General features: G+C 38.1%; 1 protein-coding gene across 1 annotated transcript in view; it reads right to left on the bottom strand.

Annotated features, from left to right (window-relative positions):
* The window catches only part of NEGR1 (neuronal growth regulator 1), a 973,420-nt gene extending 959,134 nt beyond the window's left edge, over positions 1-14,286 (bottom strand). The window contains exon 1 of the mRNA XM_070467931.1: positions 13,853-14,286. Within this exon, the coding sequence (XP_070324032.1) occupies positions 13,853-14,028 (176 nt within the window). The 5' untranslated portion in view covers positions 14,029-14,286. The remainder of the gene's footprint in view (positions 1-13,852) is intronic.
* Between the last annotated feature and the right edge of the window lie 3,722 nt (positions 14,287-18,008).

The following is an 18,008-nucleotide window of genomic DNA, read 5'->3' as shown; positions in this document are numbered from 1 at the left end:
GGAAAATCCATGTAAAACAGTATTAAAGAGAGGACAGTATGAAGGCAAAGCATCTCAAATGAAGGAAAAAATGAGTGAGAAATAGAAACAAGACGAATGATAGTCATCACATGTTCAGAATAAGTCTACTTTTTCAAGGCATCAAAAGGATGCCTTGGATTAAAAGTAAAGTGAGCCTCAGGAGGTACTAGGTAACATATAGAACACCAGAAGCATAATATAACATGCAACAATTTCTTTAACTAGATAGTCGTGGCCATAAGTTATAGCTATAATGTTAAAGGAAGGGTGAAAAAGAGAGAAAGGAAAGACCTTGAGTCCCAACTGTGTGCTAAATACTGCTTTGGGCACATTCCAATGAATTATTTCTAGGATTCAGAAATATATAGGAGTAGCTGTAAGTATTGCTATTTTACAGACAGGAAAACTGAGTCTCATAAAACCCAAATAACATCCCTGTGACCATAGAACTAATAGTTGGTGAAGTAAAAATTCAAACATAACTTGTTTACACAACACTATTTGAGGATACAGACTGAACTACAACATAAATTCAATAGCCAAGACTTTATCTCTTATATCACTGTATTCTCAAAGAAAGTATCTAGCATAAGCCAAGGACTCAATAAATATATGTTGAAAAACTGGTGAATGAATGTCTGAAAAAGAACATGTTTCTAAAGGGGAAAAAAAACAAAATGAATGGATAAAACACAAAAGAAATTCCTGAAAGAACAAAGGAAAATGAAAAAATCAATTCGAGTATCCTAGAAATTAGTAAACATATTCTATACAAATTGCAAAATACAAAGTTCTTGAAGAATTTGCAATAGAAGTGAATGACTGTTATGTAGGATAGTTATAGTCTTTTGCAAAGGCAAAATAGATAACGATATACTGTAATGTGAAATTTATAAGATAAATAAAATGTAGAAGAATACAGAATTCAGAGGAGGAGGAGTTAGAATTGGGTTATAGAGGGTTGAAAATTTTCTTGAATGATTGCGATAAAAACAGGACTTTACATTGGGAGAACTTTAGATAGCCGAAAAACAAGTCATCATAAAATACACTATCCTCTTGGGATAAAATCTATAGAGAATGGATACGTAAACACATCTCAGAAGATTCTTAAATTACACAGCATCAGATAAAAAATGTTTTCATTCAATTAGGCTATAAACTCTATACACTCCTACCAGCTATCAGAAAAAGGCAAACTATCTAATTCCAATGTTTCACTTTATTCAACTGTAATTAAACATAAAACTTTATAACATATTGCTGGCATGTTTAATGAATTTGGTATAAGTGCATCTTTTATTCATCCTTAATTTTTTTTTTAATCTTCCCATCTTGGGAAATAGTGCTCAACACTCTAGGCTGCCTAATACTTTTCAAAGGAGGGTTATAATTCAACTTGATTCAGCTGTTTAGTTACACCAGAATTAGCATTCAAAAGATTAATTTGGGGATGTGGAATACTTTTTTTCCTTTCTGTTAAGGACTACAGTATACAAAAAGCTCCAAGAAATATTGTGGTTTTTAAAAAATAAGCAAGGGCTTTGGAGACACACATGTCTAGAATCAAACCCTGGTTATTCCATTTACTAGCTGTGTTAAAGCTCAGAAAGATATTCATCTTTGAGTTGTTTTGTCCACTTACAAAGGAGAAAAATTGTAGGCTGTTGCAAAGATCTGAGGATGTAACAAATGTATAATGCCTAACTACACATGACATTCAAAAGCTGTTCATTTTTTTTCTTGTATTATCAATACCTTGTAATCATTATGGATAAAATCATTTGGGGATGAGAGGGTTTTTTTTCCCCCAGAATATTTACAGTTTTAAGAATTCACTATTTTCCAACTACTAGTTCCCTTCTCCAGGGGATCTTTCCGACCCAGGGATCAAATCTGAGTCTCCCACATTGCAGGCAGATTCTTTACCATCTGTGCCACCAAGGAAGCCCTCTAAATAGTTATGACTATATGATATAGTCTAATACTTACTCTCATCTAAAATAATTTAACAGTCTTCATTGAATACATAACACATTCTTGATTATTTTAAAATGATTGTCAACTTAATTACTAAAATGCAGCTGGTCCTTAATGATGTTTAATCAGCATTAAAGCCCAGTAAGCAATAAATTTATCAATTGTTTTTATATTTTTTTATGGAGAGACACACAATAATCAAGTCATGAGTCTTGGAATAAAAGTCCTAGATTTGAATTCTGATTCAGTCACTACCTGTTCTATCTGAGGCAAGTTACATTACTCTTTTAAGCCTGAATTTACTTGGCTATAAAGCTGGAAAAGCAATACCTTATTGCATATTGTTGTGAAACTATGTCATATATAGTAGGTACTCAATACATGTTTGCTGAATCTGAATCATGATGTTGATGGCTTCATCATGATTATGAACTTAAATCTTGCTGTTGTGCATTTGGCAAATGTGCAGAATTAGAGCAAGCATTCATATTTTCTGAGCTTCTACTGAATATATTGTCTACGAATAAAAATAGTAATACAGACAGAGTGTTCTTGCCCATAGACTACATCTGAACTAAACTGCTTCAGCATAACATATAGATGCCCTAAGAAACGATAAGTGCATGTCTAATCCTGAATAATTATTTGCTGCCTTATCCAGAATACACAGCTATTTTTTTTATTCTAACCCTCTTATCGACAATTCCAATGTTGTCACCAGTCATCACCTCTTCCATTCTAAACTCTGTCACAAATGTTCATCTTCACCCTCTAAACTCATCCACTGCCATCTCATTGTATTTTCTAATCCCTCTTATTTCTTCTTTTCTGTCTCTTCTCATTTTTCCTTCTGTCCTTGATGTTTCATGTGAATACCCAATTACAGGGATCTCTTACTTCTGGTAAGTGAATCAAATCACCATCAGTTTGTTGAGCATAACATTTGGGGTTTTGCTACTGTTGAGTTATCCGGGTCTGCACCCTATAGATAAAACCTTTTATAGAGTGTTTCTACTTCCAGATTTGGAGTCTTCTGACTTGGTCATTGGGCTCAGCAACAACAAATACAAGTATGCCCATTAAAGAGGATCTTTAAAACATAAAATGGCAAGATTTAACTAAACTACTCTATGCTATTGCTGCCCATGTGTCCAGTCTGCGTGACTAAGTGGGCACTAAGTGGGCCAAAGAGACCCCGATCTGACACTTGTCTCTCTGGCCAGTGCATGTCCTAGATAAGCTGAGAAGACTCACAGGCAAATGTAAGTTCCTGACATCATTTTCTCAGCAGTCCCTGTGACCAACATTCTCCCCTGCCTCCCAACCTGTGCCTTCCCTTTAGATGAAATCTAATTCTTTTTGGTTGGAATTGACCAATCTGTCCTCCACCAGGGAACCCTAAATCATCCCACCCAGGAACCACAATAAAGTCACGAGCCCCCGGTCCTGCTGCTCTCTCAACAGGCATCCTGCCTTGATCTTGTGCAGCCCCTAGAGGTGTGCAGTCTACTTCCTCTAAGCCCTGTGAGTGAAAACTTCTTTATTTCAAATTTCCCTGCAGTCTTCTGTTGACCCAAGGCTCAGTTCACCATCTGATACCACAGGGTTTCACTTAAGCATTATTTAACAATATCACAACAAAAATATATCTTCAATGGATACTATACAGTGATTTCACAAATGACTGGTAAAGTGATTTAAATGAGGAAAATATGCCCATATCAGTAAGTACTGCCAACAAATTTCAGACTGAGACTAGGAGAACAAAAGCAGAATAAAACCGTCAGCTGATAGTGTGCTTACTAAAAGGCAGATAATATGTTAGCATTTTACATGCATTACCTCATATGATCCATGTTCTTCTGCCAGGGAGGTGCAAACTAAAGGCATTTGTTCAAGATCAGATAGCCAGGAAATAGAGAAGTAGATATTCAAATTCTCATTATTCTCATTCTGGACATCTCAAAGCATGACAGGTTTCAATGCAACTAAACAATTACAATAAAAGACAAACTCTGTGGATAAGCTAAACTAACTCTTTGTATCTATTATTTCATATAAGCGATGTGTGAACATACACCGAAGAAGACAAGTAAGCAGTTAACTCAACGACTTATATATAATTTCTTTTTGTGAACATATTCTCCCCATATTAGCCTCTGACCCAACTGCAGGCAGGCCAAGGTAATGTGCTAATCTGCCTTTTAAAATAAACATAAATGGACTAGTAACATTGAAGGAAGATATATACTTAGTGTAAAGTATTTTTTCAGAATTTCAGTATACACAGTGTGTGTATATGTATGTGTGTATGTATATATATATGATGTATATATATACATACACACACACACATATATATATATATATCACTTCATCATGGGAAGGGTATAAATTTAGGATTATTCTGATTATTTAATAAACTATATGAAATAAAATTGATTCCTTTTTTTGCAATTATTCCATGTAGGATAATACAGGCTGAACTTTATGTATCCCACTGATCTAAAGTCTCAGGTTTTGATTAGAAGTCACTTATATACCATAACATACTTTCTTCCTGCCCTTTCTTCCTCTCTCTTTTCCTTCAGCTCTCCTTCAATTCTTTCACTCCCCATTCAGATTTTGAGAACTAACAATGTGCCAGCAATATGTTAAGTAATACAGATGTCCCTTTCTTTTTAGCTGGTCAGTTACCAAGACATTAATTTGAAAATAAGTTATTTACAAATCAGATATATCTAAATATGATCTCCTATAAGAAATATCATAACATTAGGAAAACTTTATGATCCCTTTGATTTATTTATGCAATATTTTGAAACAACAGTATGTGATATAACGGAGAGAATATACAGAAAATACTCTCCTGACTTCTGATTATAGCTCATACGATCACAGTATCTCTTAAATCCTTATAACATCTTTTAACTTAGTTGCATGAGAGGAAAGCAGGTTTCTGAAGACAACAGAACAAACACATTTTTCCCCCAGTGCCCTTTAAATCATCCAAAATCTTTCATTACTTTATGGCAGTATCTATAGTTTTAAATAAGCCCAATCTTGTAGCATGAGTATGGGCACTGGACCTGTGTCCAAAGGATAGTGAAATTCAGTGAAAAATAATTTAGTTCTGGACCAAAAAGGGTTATAAACATCCCCCTTAAATTGAACAAATTACCAGCTATCCAGAAAGTATAATGTATTGGCTTCTCTTCAAAAGAGCAACACTGATGCTAGCAACACTGCCAAATTCCTCCTTTCCTATATTCCCCTTTTCCTAGAGAAAGTGATTAAAAGACCAAATTTCATGCCAGCTGGATGCTTAAGAGCGTCAAAGGTCTTCTGTCAGGATTCAGAACTTGATATGGCTTAGAAAAAACTATGCTAATAGATAACCTCCTCAACATTATAAATCAAAGCCATATGACCACATTAAAATTCTATCAGCTAGTATCAATACACTGTGGCTTATAAAGTACAGTTGACCTACCTCTGGGAGATAGTCAGAATGATACAAAAGTTAAGCTCTGGCTTGGGGAGTGTAGCTACTTTTCACAATTGAGATTATTCATTATCAACAAATAGCCAATTCTCTCTACCTCTGTATCTTTATTGATTTTATTTAATTGAGACCTTAGGAGAAAGGAAGAGGAGACTCCATGAGTTGAGGCAGGAAAAGAAAATATGTTAGAAGGTTACAATGGACATTTTGCTACTTTGAATTATTCCTGTTATCTACTAATTATAATCGCAAAGAGTAATAGCCTTCCTATAAAATTTAAAATCTTAGATCTTCTGAAAACTATTAAATGCATCTCAATAATCTTAAATCTGTACCTTACAATTGCATTACAAGCTTTTTCTGATGAAACCTACAGTAAGAAATACATCCAAAATCTTGACAGAGTACAAACACACAAACATAAAAAATACAACTTTAATCAAATAATACTTACCTTTACTATGTATAATGCTTTCTACCCTATTTTAGCACAGTTTATTTTAAAAAATAACTTTAGTAGCTAATATATTTTCTTCAAGGCTCACTAATAGCTTGTATCCTGCAATTTAAAGACAATGAATGATTCCAATGTGTGTGTCTCAATCCAATAGGACTTCTGAGACAGAGACCATTGATAAATGGAGTCAATAAAAAGTACTCAATCATGATAAGCACACAGATCTATTGCAGCAATAAAGATACTACAATTATTAAAATTTGAAATAATTAATAATCTAAAGGACACACACATTAAATCCTTTGCTTATCCTTCCAAAGATTCATTAATTTAAAATATAGGGAAGTTGGCTTGATATAGGCATGGTTCAATATTAAGGCCCTAGAAATGGATGAACAGCAGTCATAAAGCTTACAAACCCAGGTGTTTTGCCAATCAAATTTAACACAGTATAAAAGAAAAATACTTGAACAAAACATCAAAAAACTTCTATTATTAAATTTCTCCAAGATCCTATAAATTGTCATATTTTAGATATGGTGAACTAATTAATTAGTGTACCCACCGCCAGACTCCTCTAACCATGGGGATTCTCCAGGCAAGAATACTGTAGTGGGTTGCCATGGGATCTTCCTAGTGCAGGTATCAAACTCAGGTCTCCCACATTGCAGACAGATTCTTTACCAGCTAAGTCACTAGGGATGTCCAACAATGCTGGAGTGGGTAGCCTATCCCTTCTCCATGGGATCTTTCTGACCCAGGAATCGAGCCAGGGTCTCATGTGTTGCAGACACATTCTTTATCAACTGAGCTACCAGGGAAGTCCAATTAAAATCCAATTTGCTAATGACAGTGCTTATGTAGAAAAATCCTGGATTTTACTCTCTTAAGAGCCTGGGAAGTTTGTTTCCATTGTTGAATTTGAAACACATAAAATTTCTGACAAAAAAGCTATGATCCCATTTAAAAATTCTTCAACAAAAGCAAGAAAGCAGGCAATACGGTGCTCCAAAAAAAAGAGCAATACATTTTATTTCCTTTTATACATAGACATGCCCATGGCAATCTGTATTGGATCAACAAAGCTTTAAGAACAACGATTGCAGAAATGAGTCAAGTCCAACTTCTGTCCCAACTCAGGAAAATCCTCTCTAGAGCATCCTTTAGAGATGACTATTAAGAAATCAACACTTCATATTCATTGGAAGGACTGATGCTGAAGCAAAAGCTCTAATACTTTGGCCACTTGATGTAAAGAACTGACTCACTGGAAAAGACCCTAATGCTGGGAAAGATTGAAGGCAGGAGGAGAAAGGGGTGAAAGAGAAAGAGATAGTTGGATGGCATCACCGACTCAATGGACATAAGTTTGCGTAAACTCTGGGAGATGGTAAAGGGCAGGGAAGCCTGAAGTGCTGCAGTTCATGGGGTTGCAAAGAGTCAGGTACAACGTAGCAACTGGACAACTGCATTATTTATGGTTTAAAGTTACCATCTTTCCTGCAAAAGTGTGGAGAAAAGCAGCAAAAGCAGGACTTTTTATATAATATCTTTATATATATAATTTATATAATATCTTTTAGAAGGATATTATTTTGAAGCATGTAAGGGGAAGGTCACTGCATCATCTGATACTCTGTTAAACGAGAGAGTTGAAAAAAAAATACCAACTAATAAAACTTCCTGTAGCTCTCCCATGTTAGAAATATGTTGTCTATAATGTTTTATTGTATGTATGACATTGTGAACAGGATATGGTAGAAAGGTGATCTGATTTCTAACCAAAAGTTTCAAATGGCTCAAGAGGCTTATTTCTACAGTAGTTACATGCACTGTTAAGATCATACACTTCATATATTTCATAAGAAATTGGAAACTTTGATTTGCTTTTCAGGTATTAAGCTACAAAAAAGAAAGGTCTTTAATTCCTATTGATTTCAATAGTCAACACTGTAGGAATTAGTTCAACATTTTGATTACATATCCACAAACACAGTTTAGCCCTGGTTCTCTTTTGCTCAGTTGAAAAAAAATATAAGATACAGTATTATTGATTCTTCCCAATTTATATTCATCAATTATTTTTTCCATTCATAGCATTGCTATATTATTTATACCTCAATTAATTATTTAACATTATATTTAATTAAAAATGTGTATAATTGGTTCATTGTATTCACCATAATCTGGGTGTGGACAATACCCCAAGTATCCATCTTTCTTTTTTGTAATATGCTCCAGTGTTATTATGGTTCTATTCTTGCCTCCTTAAACAACAATACATCCAGTTCTAGGAAGCAAATATTTATGTTACCATGAGCAATATTCAATATAGTTAAAATTACTAAAACTATTACTTTTCAACATGTATTAATCAGGGTTCTATCAGAAAAATATAAACCACTCTGAATATTTAAAACTTAGAGGATTTAATACAGAGAATTGACTGCAAAGATGATGGAAAAGTTGAGAACAGGTGATGGTAAGACAACCCGACAGTTAGAACGTTAGGAAGCCACTACTACTCTCAGGATGGAAGAAGAAATGGGTGAAGCCACATACAGAAGCCCAAGTTGGTTATCCAGTGGAAACTGGAGCAAAGAGGTTCCAATGGGAGATGGAGACACTGCTGAACACTGCCCAAAGCAATGTAGGAGGGGAAAAACACCTTGGGCTCTCACTCATCATGTACTCCCTTCTCCCAAAACTACCTACCACTGGACAACCACAGTCTGAAAACAGCTGACATGAAGAACGAGGGAATACAGCCTGGGATTAGATTCATTGTCTATCTCCAATAGCAGAGCACAGCAGAAGGATAAAAGTTGGATCTGGTCAATAAGGCCCAGAACTGTCACTTACAGGATGTGAGTAATTCTTCAAACATTTTGCAACTCAGGTATTTCAGAATTAACTTAGTTCATGAAGCTATTTAATTGTAAATTCAACTATTTAAAACAAGTAGTTCAATAACATGCTTGTGCTCAAAGATTTACACAACCACATGGGTTAATTAGTTCTTCTGGACTAAAAAGACTAGAAAAAAACAAATCCATCTTGAAAATTTTAAAATGCCATGTTGTTCTTTAATATAATGAATGATTATGTATTAATGTATCAAGTAGTGCCTCATGCTAATAGAACAGTTCTACATATCACTACAGGTAACACTGTAGCATTTTATTCCATATTTTGGAGCATATTTTTCCAAAATGACTCAGCATGACCATCTTTTACCCCTTCTCTTTTGAAAAGAATGAGAAAAACCTCAGAATTTAAAAAAAAAATTGTTCAATAACACTAAACTATTCAATAAGCATATAGGTTCTAAACAATGCCTTAATGTTATAAATTGCATATGCCTGTAGAGTTGAACAGTATATTTGGAACACATAAATAGGTAGGAATGACTCAACAGATGAGTTTGAAGAGACTCTACCATTGAAGACACTCTTCAATGATATTCAAAAAGTACAGTATAATCGAGGGATATTGCTATTGACAATTCTGCATTCTTATATATCATTTACTTTCTTGTATCCAACAGCATGCATTTCAAAACAAAACTAATGTAGTCTAATCAAAAGGCAATTGAATTGAGCAAAGTCTGAGAAGTAATAAATACTTGTGATATACATTTATAAATCTACTCGTAAAAGTTTTGTGATTTCCAATGGAAATAGCTTCTGTGTAAATGCACTCTATGTTCTGTGATTGATGCAAAAGTCTTTTGCCCTACTGTAATATCATTATTAGGATCTCATGTAACTTTCACTGAAACCTACTGCATTAAAATGACAAACTTATGTTCAACTTTGCTAACGTAAAAGAAGATATCACATTTAAGAAAAGAATCTCCCTTCCTTTGATTAAAGGATGACAAGTAGAGAATAGGATATTTTGAATTCATATCAGGATGGCAGCTTAAAATGTACAAAATTCATAGACGAGTTGAAGTAGAAACAGATGAAAGAACTTGCTTAAAAATGACATGTCTTTTTAAAAATGGGGAGGATATGAATGAGGTTGTTCCTTGTATTGTCTCAAAAGAATATTAAATGTTTTGGGGCATGTCGACATAACTGTATTTGTTAATAAGGTAAGAATAAAGTGACTGATTCATATTAAAGCAGCTGCAAAGCTACAAAAAAAAAAGTCATCTGAAATTTATGTATTAAACTAGAGCAGAGTTATGTTCCCCTTGATTTTCTAGATCTAGAAACACTGGGTGCTAATGCATGACCAGTGTGGTTCTGGAATGTCCTGTTCTTTGCTACATCACCTGATGAAACATCAACTTAGATCTTTCAGGTACTACAAAATACAATTTGAAGACTAGAGAAAAAGATCATTTCTCCATATACAGATTAACAAGTTCTATTAAGTATAAAATATCAATAAGTAGTAAATGTGGTAGCAATCTAATATCTAGTATCTCATAATTTAGTGAAAATGTTAATTTATATTGGTAGCAAATTACAATGTGTTCCAGACATCCATGCATTTATTTAAAGTAAGGGAGGTACCAAGTGTTATTGTACGGAATAGATGCATCATTAAATACTTCAACAAGAATGTCCAAATACCTCAAGTGAATCCTTCAGAGACTTATCAGTGAATATCATTATTAGACATAGGGACATTTAATATATTGCTTAACTAACCTTAAGAGGCAAAGTTAAAATGATAAGAATGTTGAAATTATTAAATGGAACTTCATTATAAGTCTTCTAATCCAAACAGAGAAGGTGATTTATAGAATGATAGGTATAGTTGGTGGATCACAGAATGGATTCCCTTTTGTATGATAACAAAATGTAAGAAAAGGTTTGCTTTTCTTGATTCTTTTCTCTAAAACAGACACTCTGGCATTTAGGAGATAGAAATGTATCATTTGACCTTTAAACTTCTATTTCATTAGTGTAACCACAAGCAACAGAGTCACTGATTGACACATTTGCACTTTCAGGCCTTTAGCACTTAAAGTTATTTGATAACTGTTATGACACTATTTGCTTTTTATGAGACACTTGGAGGAATATGTTACATTAAAAATAAAGTATAACATGTAAAGCTTAATAAACAATATCACATAATTCAGTAAAGTGTACTCGAGTACTAGATTTGTGTACTTTGATGTGAAGGCGTGTTTGCATGAGGGAAGATTTTGTTTTGTTTGTTTTGTTTTCTAATGAATTAGATAATTACACCAAATACAATTCCAAGTATTCAAAGTGAAAACATAAACTATAACTCTGTGACATTACTTTTGATGAAAAATATCTCACCTGACTTACACTCAAATAGTCCTCAAGCTCTTCTGTACTGGTCTATGAACAGAGTAAATACCAGTTGCAGGAAAAATAACTGATGCAATTTAAATTTTTTTAAGAGAGAGAGGGGTTCTTGTAACTATATATGTTCAAAGTGTTTAAAACCTATGGTCAATGTAAAAGGATAAAAAAAAAAAAAATGGAATCAGTCCCTAGAGGATTCTAGAATTACTGTAAACTAATTACTTTGAGTAATGCGGCTCAGATTTGTTTCATATGACAAAAAAAAAGAGAAAGATTCTGTTTATTTCTTAAGAAAACTGTAATTGGTAAGAAACATTATTCAAAAGAAATAGAGATACTGTTCTCTTTAAAAAGTTTAAAAGTCAAAAGTTCTCTAAACTAAGATATGACAAAATTCAGGATACAGTGTATAAATGGATGAGGTAGGTGAACACAGGTAAACAAGGACTGCACCAAACCAACGAAACTGGAAAAATATTGCTGCTGCTAGTTAGAGAAGCTTCACTATTGGCAGCAGTGAGTGAACTAAACATAGGTCTCCTAGAAGCAGACCCTGAGTTCAGCTATTTTAATGAGCCATAGTATTCACTATGATGATGATTCTTTATAAACAAAACACCCAAGATATACCATCAAGTGACAAGCAGTCTATCAAATCCTTTAGACTGAAAATGTTAATGCTCATTACAAACAGGCAATATGTTACTACAATCATATAGATTGCAGTTCCCATGATATGTGTTTGCAGGCTCTAAAGACAGCACTTCATCCTTACCACTGTTGTTTAAACTTCCAAAACAAACTTAATATAAAGAATATCACCAAGGGTTTAATTTATATCCTCAGTGTGACCAAAAGTTCATCTCTTTTACCAGTAATGAAAGGTATTTTACTAAGTGACAACAAGCTGTTACTTTTGTACACATCCAGTGGCATTGTTTACAGTAGAGATATACACTCTAAACTAGTGTCTATTAGAAACTGTAATAGTATTCTGCATGAATTTGGACTCATAAGCATGTTTAAGAAGGTGTAAATCGTTTACCACACCCAGATCCAAGATCATCAAATTTATAATATATTGCATGTTTCAAATAAAACATAGCCCTCTCTGTTTCACCTTAAACGTGCCACATACACTGGTTTTCTGCAATCTATACTTATAAGCCAACTACCACCCAGTGGAGAGAAAGGATATCTTTCAGGGAGATTTCAGGATCTATGTCAGGTGGGGGTGTCACAGGCAGATGGGAGGGTGATGGGAAATGAAGGAATAAGGGTGCTTAGCCTTGTTTAGATCTAAGCACTGCTGATCATCAATTTATATTTTCACAGTAGAAAAAACGTTACCAGACTCTTAGAGCAATGTTGTTTATAGACATAATTAGGCTATGGATGTTCATTAGTGACAAAACATTTCAATGCCCAAGCTTGGGGAAAAGAAGGGAAGAAGGGAGAGTGAGAAAAAGCAGCAAGACTTAAAATGCAAAAAGGGAGGAAAAGGGAAAGATGAGGGGATAGAGAGTAGCAGAGAGAGGGAGAGACTGTGTGTATACATGTGTGAGTGACAATGTGTGGAACAGTGAAGGAGCGAGCGGGTGCCTTTTTAGAGAGTAAAAGAGAATCTGAATGTGAAAGTGGGTTGTTAGGGAGAGTATGGAAGTGCCAGCACGTATGAGAATGTGAAACAGAGAATATGTGAGGGAGTGTGGTTATGAAAAAGAGATTTGTGAGGGTGAGAAAATGGAACTGTAAGGGGTTAGAGGGAGCACACATGTGTGTGTGACAGGGATGGGAAACAATATGGGGAAAGAGACGGGAAATGTGAGTCTAAAGAGAGAGAGACAGAAGTCAAGCTCGGAAAACAGGGATATTAATGAGAAAGAAAAACGAAGGATGGAGAAAGGTAAAGAATGGAGGAAAGTATATTAAAGGATAAAAAATTAGAGTGGTGGAGATGAAAAAGGAAACATGAGGTGAAAAAAGAATGGGAGGAAAAACAGAAAAGCAATAAAAAGAGGTAATGGATGGAACAGAGTAAGAAAGAGGGGAATTGGGAAAAAAAATAAAAACAAAACGAAGGAAGGAAAAAGGGGGGGGGGGGGAGACAAAGCGATAAGAGGCAAGAAAGAAAACTGAAAAGGGAGAAACTGAGCCTAAGTGTCCGAGAGAGGGAAAATACAGGGGAGCAGGGAGCCAGCAGTTGGGAAAAGTCGCTTAGGTTACAGCAAAATAGAAACAAACCTGATAAACTTGTCAGACTCTCCAAGGGTACCCCAGGACGGTAAAACAGAGACCTTGTGAACTGAGTTTCCAAGTGGCACCGGCCCCTCCTAAACCTCCCACTTCACTCATCTCAGAGCTACTTGGCGTTCCGGCAAAGTGCTTAAGCATCACCAGTTCTGTTTGCCACCTGCCCGGGAGGAAAGGGGCCAGGGCTCCAGGCAGCATCAGCACCCGGACTTCCTGAAATGCGGTCTTTTGATAGTGATCACCACCAGCCTCTTGACTTGGTCTAACAAGACCGCAAGAAAGGTGGAGAGACAGACAGACAGACTGAGACAAGTACGAAAAGCACGACGTTCCTCCTACCTAAGCACCGCCGTGTCCCCTTTTCTGACCATCATGTTGTCCACAGCCGCCCAGGGGAAGTCCACGCTCGTTCCAGCCGGGAGGCAGGAGGGCAGCAGGCAGCACAGGCTGAGGAGCACCGCCGCCAGCCACTGGTTCGAGCAACAAGCGCCCTGCACCAACAGCATCATGTCCATCCCTGCTAGGGCCGCTCACTCTCCAGCAGCTTTCAGCTCGCACTCCCCCACCCCCTGGTGCTGGCGAGTCTTCCCAGGAACCAGGCGGCGCGCCACAGGATTTTTTTTCCCCCCTCTTCTTTTTTCCCCCCCTTTCCTCTTCTTCTTTTTTTTTATTATTTTTAATTTGGTGGGTGGGTGGGTTTCTTTTCTTTCTCCCCCCCACCTAGTTGTTGGATGTTGTTTCTCTCTTCCTTGCCTCCCCTCCTCCTCTTTCCTTTCCCTCCCTCCCTCCCCTCCCACCCCCTAGCACCACTCTACACCTCCTCTCGGTTGCTTTTGGCCGAGTCCGGAGTGTGTCTAATTCTCCGGCGGCTCGCGCACTATCTAGCGAGGAGTGGAGCGCGCCGGCGAGTGAGGGAGGAGGCGCGGCGACGGCGGAGGCAGGGCGATCGGCGGCGGAGGCTGCAATCGCGGCAGCAACAGCAGCCGAAGCAGCGCGGAGCGCAGCGGCGGCCGGCGGCCCCCGGGCTCGCGCGCGTTGCCAAGCGGCCGTTTCCTTAGCAACCCCGCCCGGGGACTGAGGATGCAGCAGGGAGGGGGAAATGAAGTGGCGGGGGGAGGGGGGGGGCAGAGGAGGCAGAAAGAAAACGAAAAAAAAAAAAAAAAAATCGGGAAGAGGTATATTATTATACAAACTGAGAGAAAAAAAGAGAGAGAGAGAGACGTCGGAGACAGAACGCTTCCCTCCCTTCCTGTCGTACGCACTAGAGTGCTGCTTTGCTAGAAAAGTCTTCGCGTCGGGGCTGAGGGGAAGATAGCAGAGCGGTGCTTTGCTTTCCCTCTCCGGTGTGTTTTACCTCTTGAGGCACCGTAACTTTTAAGTCCTCCAAGTTGTGGTAGGCGCCATCATGACGCCAGGGACTGCGAGGTTTTGTTGTTTTTTTTTTTTTTTTTTTTTCCCATCTTGCCCGAGCGACCGCCCTATAGTTGACTCTTTACCTCTTTTCAGAAATAGGTAGGGACGGTGGCGGGGGATACTGTTTCTTTTTTTCTTTTTTTTTTTTTTTTTTGAGGGGACAGGAGGATGGGGGCGCTTGCAAAGCCTAGGGTAGAGCAGCTGGCGTGTCTATTGGGTCAGTCGCTAAGGACTGGAAAGCGGTCCCCCTCCACCCCCGACCCCATGCACGTTGACACTAAATTGTGTGTGTGTGTGTGTGTGTGTGTGTGTGTGCGCGTGAGGTACGGTCAGAGCTGAGAGTGCGCGGATCTGTGTGTGTAGTAAGCGCGTTCCTGTAGTGCGCGCGAATCGTGCACAAGGGGCCTCTGCGCGTGCGGCACGCAGGCGCGCTGGGAGGGACAGGGTGGGTCTTGACGGGATGGAGTCGGGAAGAGACCGCAATCAAGTATTTTAATTGTGTACAGCCAGGCAGTCCTGTTATGTAAGAGGGAGCTTAACCCATTTGAGCCTATCAGGCGGAATGATCAGCGCATTCGAATCTAGGTAGGGCAAAGTTACGGGGTTTAACGAGTCACAGGTTTATATCATTTAACAGCCTCTAAGCGGGGTTGGACAGGCTTCCGACTTCGGGCGGGCAGAGCGGTTACCCTCTCTTCCTCTGCCGCCGCATCCCCTTAGCGGCTTGCCCCGCCGCTGCGAGCCGCCGTCCAGGACCGAGGCACATTGAGGGTGCTGGGCATGGGGCCACCCCCTACGCTTTTTTACTTCTTCCCTTCTTGAACTCCTGTCCAGGCTGGCGATCCTTTAGCTATTCTGGGCCATTTGCAGATCAATGCGAGAACCGAGGCTAGAGTCAATAGCAGTTACGCCAATCAATCTTGTTCAGAGAGGAGTTTGGGAAGCAGGACAGGGAAGTGAAAAAGAGAAACAAAGTAATTAAAAAATATGGTTACCCCTCCCCTTCCTCCAGCCCTATCCCCCGCCGTAAGCAGTCTTTGAAGATTTTCTTCGCCTGGCCCCAGCCTTTCCTCCCTTGGAGGAAATAAACACAGCAAAAACCTCACACATCCCTAGCTCGTTTTCCATAATGCTAGCAGGGTCCTCTGGCAAAGCGCACAGAAGCAATAATCTCTGCAGGGGTCAGCATCCGGCTGCCTCCCCAGACTGAGCTCTTTACGAGGCAGGCAGGGAGTCGTTTTGCTTGGCGGTAGCGGTGCTCGCGGTGATTTTTATCGCAGTGCATGAGGATATATGGGGAAAGGGAAGGATTCCCATCACCTGTGACCACCCAGACTGACTGATCGAAGAGCCTCTAGCCAGCATCACCTCCCTGCTGAAGTGACACTCCAAAGCCCCCGGAGACGCTTGTCGCGGGAGTTAACTGATGTTATTAATATTCAAGCTTAACTCTCAAATCCGTCTGGGAAATTGAGAGTGCAACAGTATTCAACCGTATTTTGAAACATCAATAAATGTTAGTCATTTGCGGATGAATGAAAACATTTTCTTTACCGTCTGGTATGCTAGGGAAATAATCGTCAAATGACAGACTCTTGCTAATATTGATGCCAAATACCTAGGTAACACTGTCATCTCGTTAACTGCGTTTTTCTCTCCCGCATGGTACACTGATAGATAAAACCTGAAATTATCTAGGGCAAACCGAGGGTTAGAAGAATCGGCATGTCGTATATAGGAGCAAAACTTCGCAATATTATTTAGTATTTTCATAGAAAATATCTGGATTCCATCGAAGAGAAGCAGAAGGCACGGCGGCTTCCAGCATTGTGACTCAGTTTCGTGTTATTTTATGCAGGGATGGGGGTGCCAGCTTTTCTAGTACAAGCTTTGAAAAGCATCCTTTTGTAACCGCTGTTTCCCAGAGATCTGACATCTTCGGGGCGGGGGTGGCAGGGAGGAGAAGGGGGTATCTGTGACCAGAGATGGAGCTATGCAGCAGTTTTAATATGTACAACAACCCTTCAGGGTTGTGAAAGGAAACTGGGACCACTTCTGTTTAAAGGCAAAGAGTTTATTTTCTTTATTTCTAGTTTTTAGCTCAACTTCCAGTCACTGATCACAAAGCACTTAAATCTCACAAAACCCATCCAAGGGAAACAGTAACCCGAGCCTAGTTTATAGATTCATGGACTGCTGGAAAGCTTATTCACACGTGCATCACTATTATTTAAAGTGAGTGCAAGAATACTGAGTGGGCAACCTTATTCCTGCCTGTACTTTTGCTGTCCTTTTGACCAGGGAGGAAAATTATTTTAAAAGCACTTATTACTTTATTTTCTCCTCAACCTTTCTATGGGCGTATATCTGAGAGGATTTTACAGGGTTTCTAGTATTTGCTTTTGAGGTCCTAGATTTCTTTCAAGCAGAGACTTAAATCCTATTAAGTCTTAGCTCCTGAGAAAAAACCAGAACAAAAACAAACAGCAACAAATGACAGAAAAATAAAAAACACCTCTAAGTTCAGTTAGCACACAGTTATTTAGCAGATTTTTTTTTTTAAGTATCAGAATAGATAACAGCATTGTTGAAACATTTTAGATGGTGAGGGTTGGAGTGGGTGTAGTAGGATATTCATTTGGTAAGAGTTTTTAGGAACTGACATTGGCCTGAATTCCTACTATTTCCTGTTGAATCAGGTACCCTTACTTTACTTTCAAAGCTCGACTTCTAATATTTGAGGAAACTCTATAACCAATATGGAAGGAGGAAGGTGGAGCCTGACTTTGCTAATTAATTATGCCTTTAACTGGACCGATTTACACCCCTGTTTTTCATGTCCTCTGAATTCAGGTATGTTGGAAGTGTAATGTAATAAGAAAGCTTCTTATGCTTCTTTAGTTCAATAAGCTTGATTTTTAATTGACAGTGTAAATGAAATTGTTATTTTGAAAATATATATATATAAATTCACATTTGTTTTCTGATAGTGAGTAAACACAGACACATTTTTCATTCTATTACTGTGTAGGCATGAGAAATTTTAGGCAAGACTGGTTCCAGGAGCTAATAAGAGCTAATG

This window comes from Odocoileus virginianus, chromosome 5, assembly GCF_023699985.2.
Source record: "Odocoileus virginianus isolate 20LAN1187 ecotype Illinois chromosome 5, Ovbor_1.2, whole genome shotgun sequence".
Lineage (NCBI taxonomy): Eukaryota > Metazoa > Chordata > Mammalia > Artiodactyla > Cervidae > Odocoileus > Odocoileus virginianus.
This window is presented reverse-complemented; position numbering and strand designations above follow the sequence as displayed.